General features: G+C 48.8%; 1 protein-coding gene across 6 annotated transcripts in view; it reads left to right on the top strand.

Moving 5' to 3' along the window:
* The first annotated feature begins 248 nt into the window (after window positions 1-248).
* anks1b (ankyrin repeat and sterile alpha motif domain containing 1B) overlaps window positions 249-9,761 on the top strand; it is a 111,042-nt gene continuing 101,529 nt past the window's right edge. For all 6 annotated transcript variants that reach the window (XM_035523479.1, XM_035523478.1, XM_035523477.1 and 3 more), the window contains exon 1: window positions 249-502. In XM_035523479.1, the coding sequence (XP_035379372.1) occupies window positions 372-502 (131 nt within the window). In that variant the 5' untranslated portion in view covers window positions 249-371. The remainder of the gene's footprint in view (window positions 503-9,761) is intronic.

The raw sequence follows: 9,761 nt of genomic DNA, 5'->3' as shown, positions 1-9,761 counted from the left end.
CCGAAGGTCCGGTAAGACCGACCGCGTCTCCAGGCAACCGGCCCGACTAGAAGGCTTTCCTCCTCTCCGCCGGGCTGCACCGAGACCGTATCCAATCCGGTATTTGCGGTTCTTCGTTCCGTAATAACGCTGCCGGTGTGGACTGGATTCTTCTACGGAACCGTTTTCACCTACTCGGCTACGCGAGCACGGCGAGGGACGACGGAACCGGGGCGGGGGGGGTGGGGTGGGGGGGGAGCGTCCGAACAGCCGCTCTGCTGGCAACGTCTATTAGACACCACGGGATGATCTTGAGCGGGATACGCGAGTGAAGGGGAAGCCCGTCCGTTCTTATCTGCTGGGATTTGCCGATGCTTTAACTTCGTGTCGGGATGGGGAAGGAGCAGGACCTGCTGGAGGCGGCGCGGACCGGGAATGTGGCTCTGGTGGAGAAACTACTGAGCGGTAAAAAGGGATTACTGGGCTCGAGCTCCGGGTCAATTCCTCTCCCCGGTTTACTGAGGTGCGTAAATAAAACGTCGCCCAGAGTTTTATATTTCTTAGCGAACTTTTGCTAAGGGGTCTGCGTTGTGAAGTTCGGCTTGATGGGGGATCTTTTTTTTTTAGTCACCGTGGTCTTGCCAGCGCGTGAACAAATAAAAACGACCCATTGCATTTGCTCGTGCTGTGCAATATGTTGCACACACCCACTCTCGGCATTCCCGACCCACCGTCTCGGACTCCTACCACCCGAGGCACCGTATGACATTGCCTGTTGTCTGGGTCCCCTCCTTTGCCTGCTGTTGTGTTGGTGACAGCTGTCAAACATGTGTAGGACTTTTGACCCGAGTTTGAAACGCCCCGGGGGATGTCCTCTCTTGTCTGGCAGCGGGTGTGTGAATCTGCTGCATCTTGCAATATTATGACAGACTGAATGATCTGAGATTTTTTTTTTTTTTTTTTTTTTAACAAAACCAAAACTTATTAGAACCACATTTCTCATTCGCCCACAAAATAACGGACTAGGTTATCAATTAAGGCACTGTGAAGTGCCAGCCGTTTGGTTCCAGCAGTCTGGGCCATGGAACGTTTTCGGCTGCAGGGACGTAAGCAAACCTGTTCGTAACGACTGCAACCAATACTCGTTCAGAAACTTTCATGAACCCGTACACGTGATGGAGAAGAGAGCCGCGCTTCACGCCGGCTTCCTCCGCTCTTTTCACGGCTGTTTTGGTCAGGTTCCGCGAGGTGATTTACTTTGATCGGAGGCACCTGTGCGTACCCGGAGAGGCGGCCGGGCGGAGACTAGCGACGGCACCGCACCGCGGCTCCAACACCCAAAACGTAAAAGAATCGCAACTGTTGTGCTCCGGGAACGAGACAGATATGCGGTGGGGGAGGAGTGTCTGGGATCAGCATGCCTTCTTGGCCGTGTGCGAGAACGCGAGCGAGCGAGGCGAGAGAAAGAAAATAAAGAAGCGAATCGCTCGCGCGTCGGCCCGAGCGGTGGTAATTTCTCCAGATGAAAATGCACTCGGTGCCTTTCTGTGCTCCTCCTGGGCACGAAGAAGCACTTTCCTCAATCAGGCCTGACTCCCATCATCACGTCCGCTTCGTCGTCCTCTAGATGCCGCGTTTTTGTTTTTTTTTCTCCTCTAGTGCATGACTCTGCCAGACGTTGTTGTCTGTCTTTGTTCGTCAGCCTGCCGATGTTTCCTTGTGTGCCCGTAGACTGCAGGGATATGCTGGGTACTGACAGTGTTTAGTAATTATTCAGCACGCAGGCCTGTGCTACAGTAGACAGTGGGTGGTCTGTTTTGCTCCATCTGCACACGTGCTGTCCCCCCCCCTCCCTCTCTCTCCTTCCACTCTCTCTCTCTCTCTCTCTCTCTCACTCTCTCTCTCTCTCTCTCTCTCTCTCTCTCTCTCCCTCTCTCTCTCTCCCATGGAGGGATCGAATGGGGACTGAGGAGGATGCCCCTGCTTGGCTTCATCATGCGTGTATGTAGGAGTTTGTGAGAAAGGTCAGAGGTCACATGCCCCTGGAATTTGCGAATGTGATTCCCACCTTGAGGTCGCTGAAGGTTTCACAGGAAATACCAAAGCCATGAATCATTTTGTGGCGGCTGTGCTGTCTTTCTCTAGTGCACACTGCCCTCCCCCCCCCCCCCCCCCGCACCTATGCTGATGCTCGCATAGTCCTAATGGATCATTCCATCAATAACGAGACAAAGAGAGACACTGCATGATTGTGCACTCTGTCCTCTGTCAGTAACACTTAGTTACAAGCTGCTCTATCATCACGTTGATATCCAGCGGCACCAATACTGAGCAATGCACTGAGAATGATGGGCCAGGATGGCATAACGCACAGACCTACAAGGAGATGAGTTTACACTGACACAAGACACATACTTCTGTATTTAAAAGGCCCATAGTCTCGAGACAGACGACGGGCCGGAGCTCAGGTCTGTTCATTGAGCGCCTGTCTTATTGATCAGCCCGGCAAGGAAGTTTGTCCTGTTTTTCTGAAGACATTTTTCTTAGATATGCAGCAAATTGCCCCACTGTGACGCGGCAGATTTCGGATACGGAGCCGACTTCGTGCGAAGCAGGTTCCCGTGGTGCCGTGACCCAGATCGACATCAGCTGTCCGCCTTGTCGGTTGCCGTAGAGAAGCAAAGGTCCAATCTGAGTGCTTGAATGTTAGCTAAAACAAGCGTGCCCTATCTCCGTGTAGCTATTGCATGCAAATAAAGGCGTGAACTCGACTTATTCATCTTTCTTAGGTCAGAGGCTAACTTTTGGAGGAAAAAAAACATGGGCGAAAATGACGTTTATAAGGAAACCTGCACGCTAACTTCAGACATCCTGAACAATCTACTTCCAGTCACTTGTATGGTGGGATGAAGAGGCATACCTGGTATAACTCCAGAATATTGAAATCAGATTAGACAGCAACACGTTTTGCTGTTTTACTGTGAGGATTTAGCGGCCGTTGCAGAGCCCAGCGCTACTGTTCTCAGTGTCGGTATGTACCAGAACACTGGATGCAAGGTGCGACTCTGCGGCTGTAGTTCATTCTGTACTCTTGCGATAAACGTTCAGCATAGGGCATAGCGTGTTTGGTTTTTTTAAGACTGTATTTTCAGCATCGCTGAAAGGCAGAATATTCTGGTTCTAGCACACGCTTTCCGTGGTTGGTCATTTGTACACATCCACATCCACCAAGAGAGGCAGATTCAAATACATCCTTGATTCTGGTTTTAAGTATCACGTGTAAGATTTCCTGCTACTTAACATTTCTATACATACACCAACTCAACAAGACATGGTTTTGTTACCATAATTCATGGGTATATAGCACATGGGTATATAGGCAGAAATATTAATGATATGTAATAATTGTCAACATTAGCTCTTGAGAATCAGTTAACAAAAATAGATGCTGCCAGCTTGCAGAGTAATAATAGACCATTATAAAGCAATGAGGCCAAGACTAACAAATCCAGGTGCGATTCTGTTCCGCCAGTTCTGTGAACAAGGGTCCAAGTATCCCAGCCAAACTGGGCCCAGTTCCATCAAGTTCAGCTGTGGAAGACTGGCTTGAGCTAATGGTGACTGGCGCTAGCTCTGCTGGAACAGGGCACATGTGCCCGTACATGTTCTCGGTGTACAGGTTTAGGACTATAACCGAGAACATCTAATGACGTGCACATGCCTCACGTGCGTCACGGAAACCTTGCAGCGCGTGATATGAATGTATGTGAATTCGTGTGTGAGTAGATACATAAGTGAGACAGTGTGGTTTCCCGTATGTGTCGGCCAGCCGATCTCGCCGGACTCCGTTGCCAGCCCTCGGCATGAGGTAATGCATAAAGCTGGCGGATAACTCTTGAACCGATCGTTCGCTGTATCTGGTTTCTTCGCATCTGTTGCAGTAGGGGAGAGTCCGTCTTGGTGACCCCCCTCCCCCGTGACCATCTAATCTTTCTTCTTCGAGCAGCTGATTTGCCTGTGTCTGCTTCTTTCTGCTGTGATCAGGTTATGCGACTTAAGGCACGCCTCTGCTTCGCGTCTCTGATGAGAGCCAGAGCCAGCGTCTGACATGGGCTCGCGGGGCGGTACACCCTCCCCCTGCCGTCTCAGCTTGTACCTGAGGCTTTGGAGCGATGTGGGTCCTGGACGTGTCCGACTTTCGCGTTCGGATATGCGCCTAGTGTTGTTCTCGATCCTGTTCACTGCCTGAAAGATGCCGACAGATGGTTTGATTCTCACCAATGATTCTAGTCCAGGTGCTCTACTGAAACTAGCTCAGAGACTTTTGTTTAATGAAAATGCAAAGCCTCCTGTTGTGTATTCACTCTTATCTTGGTGCATGTATAGTCTACTATGTAGGCTAGCACAGCACTCTCGAGGGAAGGGGTATCCTGTGACTTGAATTCTGATCCTCTTTTTAAAAACCCGATATTTGCCTTGTTTAGGCTCAATGTCCAAGGTGCCCTGTTGCCGTTGTTTTTGTAGAACATTAAGCGAGTGCTGCCACCCTATGTGAATGGCTGACTGCAGGCTGAGGCCGTCAACACCAAGCAGGAGTCTGACTTCTGTGTTATGAAGTGCGAGACCGGAGCCTGAAGTGTGTTCCAACTGCACTGCAGGAGATGCTGGACACAAGGCCTTCCTGTGTCACGCTGTAGCCATGTCCAACTGGCCGTGCCAGCACCACCATGGCCCGGCCCAGCAGGACGTACCAACTCCACCGTGATCCAGCCTAACCGGCGGTGCCGACTTCTCCATGACCATAGCAGTCGTTACTGCACACCTTTTGGGGTTTTCTACTTTTGTGTCAGCTGGAGAATGAATGTGGGCAAAATTAAATATACTTCTTCTGCTTAGCACAGCTTGTCTGGTAAAGAAAGCCCAACCACACAGACACTTTAGCCACACAGGTCATACCGCACAGGATTAACTCACACCCCATTTGCATAGCTCATACCGCACTGGATTAACGCTCGCCATAACCGCACAGGTCATAATGCACTGATTACTAGATCATGTGGTTGTGCAGTTAATTTACAGTCAGATCACAGAAGAAGTAACACAAGACCATCCAACTCTGTGGCCTGGAGAGACGGAGGGGCTGAAGAAAAGTGACAGATCTAGATACAGGGGAGGGAGGAGAAGAAAGAGGAATAAAACGCTATTTATTAAGAGGAAAGAAGACTTCGGAAGCAGGGGGAGGTGTAGTAAGGGTCGAAGGTCACCTTTGGAGAATGTAAATCTGTGTGTGTGTGTGCCACCCAGAGAATCCCCGACCGCCATCCACCTTAGCCAAGCCTGGCATTCTCTGCATCCGTTCCAGCACCTTAGCATGAGAGCCATTAAGACCAATCCCAGAATGCACTGCGGCTGGCATCTCTCCACTGCAAGTGCCTTTTCCTGTTTCAAAGTACTGCAGGTCTGCTGTGGATAGTAACTGTCCTCTAACCCTGTGCCAGTATCAGTACATCGATTGGGAGCCGCGTATCAGATGTTAAAACGTTTGAGTTGTTTAGGCAGTCTCAGGAACTGCCGTGATGTCTCTCCCCCTGTTAGTACACACTGCTTGATGCCTTTTGTTTGATCAGCATAGAGCAAACGTAGCACATTAGAAACATAACTCATGTCAGTAACCTTTGAAATATCATCACATTTCGAAATGCCGCCTTACAATTTGTAAGCCATAGCTGTGTTTTGAAGGCCCGTTCCTGGAGTTAAGGGAAGTGCCCCCTGACCAGCAAAAACATGACAAATATGCTCCTCCCACTAGCCGTTCGAAAGAGCGCACATTTGTCATTATGTCCAGACTGTTCTGTGTGTCCTCTCAGACACTTGTTTGTCACATGGCCATAAGAGGAGGCTGTCTGGGAACAATTAAGTCAAGTCTTTACACATGGCCTGAATGCCCATTTGATTAGTATAAGTGACTGTAGAAATGGTATTTTTGTGACTGCGCGTGTGATTGTTTTATGTGATTTATCTGCTGATCCTGTGAATACAGCAGGTCTATGACCGTTTAAACAAGAGTTCACTCTCTCTACTCTCTGTGAACAGCCCTAATAGGAGACTCTGAGTCCATGCTATGACTTCAGCAGTGAAAGAGGACATTGTTGTCCCAGCATTTTGCTTTATTTACATCCACGGCTTCCTCCAACCATTTTTCCATGCCTGAAGTAAAGACACATGATTCAGTAGTAGAGGCTGTCTTTGCCCTTTGTGCTCCCCCTCTCTCTCCCTCTCTCTTTCTCATCTCTCTCTCTCCCTCTCTCTCTCTCCCTCTCTTTCTCTATCTCTCTCCCTCCCTCTCTCTCCCTCTTTCTCTATCTCTCCCTCCCTCTCCCTCCCTCTCTCCCTCTCTCTTTCTCTATCTCTCTCTCTCCCTCTCTCTCTCTCCCTCTCTTTCTCTATCTCTCCCTCTCTCTCTCCCTCCCTCTCTCTCCCTCTCTCTCTCCTCTCCCTCTGTCTCGCTCTCTCTGCCCCTCTCTTTCTCTCTCTCTCCCTCTCTCCCTCCCTCTCTCTCTCTCTCTCCTCTCTCTCTTTCTCTCCCCTCCCTCTCTCTCCCCCTCTCTCTCCCTCCCTCTCTCTCCCCTCCCTCTCTTTCTCTCTCTATCTCTCTCCCTCCCTCTCTCTCCCTCTTTCTCTATCTCTCCCTCTCTCTCTCCCTCCCTCTCCCTCCCTCTTTCTCTATCTCTCTCTCTCCCTCCCTCTCCCTCCCTCTTTCTCTATCTCTCTCTCTCCCTCTCTCTCCCTCTCTCTCTCTCCCTCTCTTTCCCTCTCTCTCCCTCTCTCTCTCCCTCTCTTTCTCTATCTCTCCCTCTCTCTCTCCCTCCCTCTCTCTGTCTCGCTCTCTCTCTCCCCCTCTCTCTGTCTCGCTCTCTCTCTCCCCCTCTCTCTTTCTCTCTCTCCCTCTCTCCCTCCCTCTCTCTCTCTCCTCTCTCTTTCTCTCCCCTCCCTCTCTCCCCCTCTCTCTCCCTCCCCTCCCTCTCTCCCTCCCTCTCTCTCCCTCCCTCTCTCTCCCTCTTTCTCTATCTCTCCCTCTCTCTCTCCCTCCCTCTCTCCCTCCCTCCCTTTCTCTCTCTACCCTTTCCCCCCCATTTATCTCTCTTTCAATATACCTTGCACTCCACCCATAAAGCTCTCTCTTGAAAGTATCCTTCTTCATCTTCTTCTGTTACTGACACACACACACACACACACACACTTATTCCAAGATCTCTCCACGCTTGTTGCCGTTTGACAGTGATGAAGTGATATGGAATTGTGGGTATAGGAAAATTCTCAGTTCCAGGGGGAATATCTACTTAAAATCCGAGTTAGCACTCACTGACTGACTTAACCCACTTAGCGCTGAGTCAAGCATTAGCTGATCAGAGCAAGCGGGTGCGTGACCTTTAATGACCTGAGACAGTCTGGACACGCCACTGAACAGTGCAGCCTTGGTCTTGTCTACTGTATACTATTTGCATGCGGCCAGTATTCAAATGCAGTAGGGATAGTGAGTGAGTGCATACGTGTGCGTGTGTGGGGGGTGGTGACAGACCAGCATGGTGGTGAGTTTTCCCAACACACAGTCACGCAGTCACGCAGACAGCCACTGCTAGTCCCGTTTTCCCAACACACAGTCAGGCAGTCACGCAGACAGCCACTGCTAGTCCCGTTTTCCCAACACACAGTCAGGCAGTCACGCAGACAGCCACTGCTAGTCCCGTTTTCCCAACACACAGTCACGCAGTCACGCAGACAGCCACTGCTAGTCCCGTTTTCCCAACACACAGTCACGCAGTAACGCAGTCACGCAGACAGCCACTGCTAGTCCCGTTTTCCCAACACACAGTCACGCAGTAACGCAGTCACGCAGACAGCCACTGCTAGTCCCGTTTTCCCAACACACAGTAACGCAGTCACGCAGACAGCCACTGCTAGTCCCGTTTTCCCAACACACGGTAACGCAGTCACGCAGACAGCCACTGCTAGTCCCGTTTTCCCAACACACAGTAACGCAGTCACGCAGACAGCCACTGCTAGTCCAGTTTTCCCAACACACAGTAACGCAGTCACGCAGACAGCCACTGCTAGTCCCGTTTTCCCAACACACAGTAACGCAGTAACGCAGTCACGCAGACAGCCACTGCTAGTCCCATGCTGAAGAAAAAGATGAAGTAGCTGTCATTCCAAGAAATTTACCAAATGTATAACTGTGTGTCATCATCGATTATATTTCTGATAGTGTTTAGTGTAACGTGTAATTACTCAGTAATTGAATCCTTTAGCATACACCCCCTCTGCCTCACACGCACACACACACACACACACAAATTGTACAAATAAGGATGTGGAGAATTAACTCAGTGAGTGTGTGACTCAGCAAGCAGTGTCTGTCATTCCTGATGTCCTCTTTGAAATCTTTGTGTGTGTGTGTGTGTGTCTGTGTGTCTGTCATGCACACTCTATTGTGATACAAACACATTTAGTTAAGATTTTACTGTATTTTTAAATAGTTAGTATTACAATTGATAATCCTTTTACAATTAATATAAAAATATAGGAAATAATTCCAGAATGTCACCTTTTGTATTTTGGTCAAGTTATTGTGCAGTTTGTTTGTTTGTTTGTTTGGAAAGTGGTACTTTATAGCCCAGTAATAATTACCATTTTAGTAATCTATCATTTTAAGTGAGCATTATTGTTGTTGTTTGGAGAGATAAAGTAATATAAGGGTTGGAATGCCCAGCCTGAGTAACTAGCACCGGCTCTGTGACCAGGAGCCGGTTGTCTGTGGTCAGCAGCGCACAAGAGCATGTGGTACCCTTCAGTGAACGATAAGAAAGTCCTCTCCCACTCAGTAAACACCCAACCAGGCCAACCAATGGCAGCTACGGGGTCCCACGTCCGGAAATGATCAGCTAGCGTTTTCCTTCGAACACGCTTGGCTGCTGCCCAGTTATGTTGGGTGAGCAGCACATGGTGACAGATTAGCTGTGTGTCAAATAGGAAGCCCCCCCCCGATCTGCTTTATCGGAGCAGATCGGATAAAGCTATTGTACATCTCAAAATCAGCTAGTTAGTGCTGCGTATAACTAACAAACATTCTGTGTTCATCCACACATCTCGGAGGTCACTGCTCGGTTACTGCCTTCAGCCACATCACAAGATGCGCCAGCCACAATATGCCATACTGCTGCCTCTACTGCGATTCCCAGCTGAAGGAGCAAGTTTGGGATTCTTGTTTCCCTCTCCACATCATACTAGAAATGTATTGCTGCGTCAACTGTCAGTGTGAAACTTTCAGAACTCTGCAGACTCACAGAATATAATGTTATTTTGGTGTCTTAGAAATATACAGCATTATACTACTTTAATTTGCCTCAATATATGTCCGCTTAGAGAAATGGGTCATATCAAAAGGTGTTTATTTCTAAATTATAACGCTTATAAGTAAAAAAAAAAAAATTTAAACTAACATTTTTCTGTGCTTTTCTTTTGTGACCTTTAGCCTGTTTGAGTATTTATAATTTTATTTAACTGTCCGGATATATATGGAAACTCTGTAGGTCTAGGCTCGTTATGAATTGTTTATTGTTTATACTGAGAAGCATATAGAATAATGTTGACTTGTGTAAGAATACCATCACATTTGTTTAATGTGCATCTGTGTGTGTAGAGAGATGAGTGAGCCAGGACTATGAACGGAATACACCCTCTCCATCCATCAGTGTGTGTGTGTGTGTGTCCTCCCAGATGTA

The sequence above is a fragment of the Electrophorus electricus genome, chromosome 2, assembly GCF_013358815.1.
Source record: "Electrophorus electricus isolate fEleEle1 chromosome 2, fEleEle1.pri, whole genome shotgun sequence".
In the NCBI taxonomy this organism is placed as follows: Eukaryota; Metazoa; Chordata; class Actinopteri; order Gymnotiformes; family Gymnotidae; genus Electrophorus; species Electrophorus electricus.
Note: the sequence above shows the minus strand (reverse complement) of the source record. Positions and strands in the feature narration are given on the sequence as shown.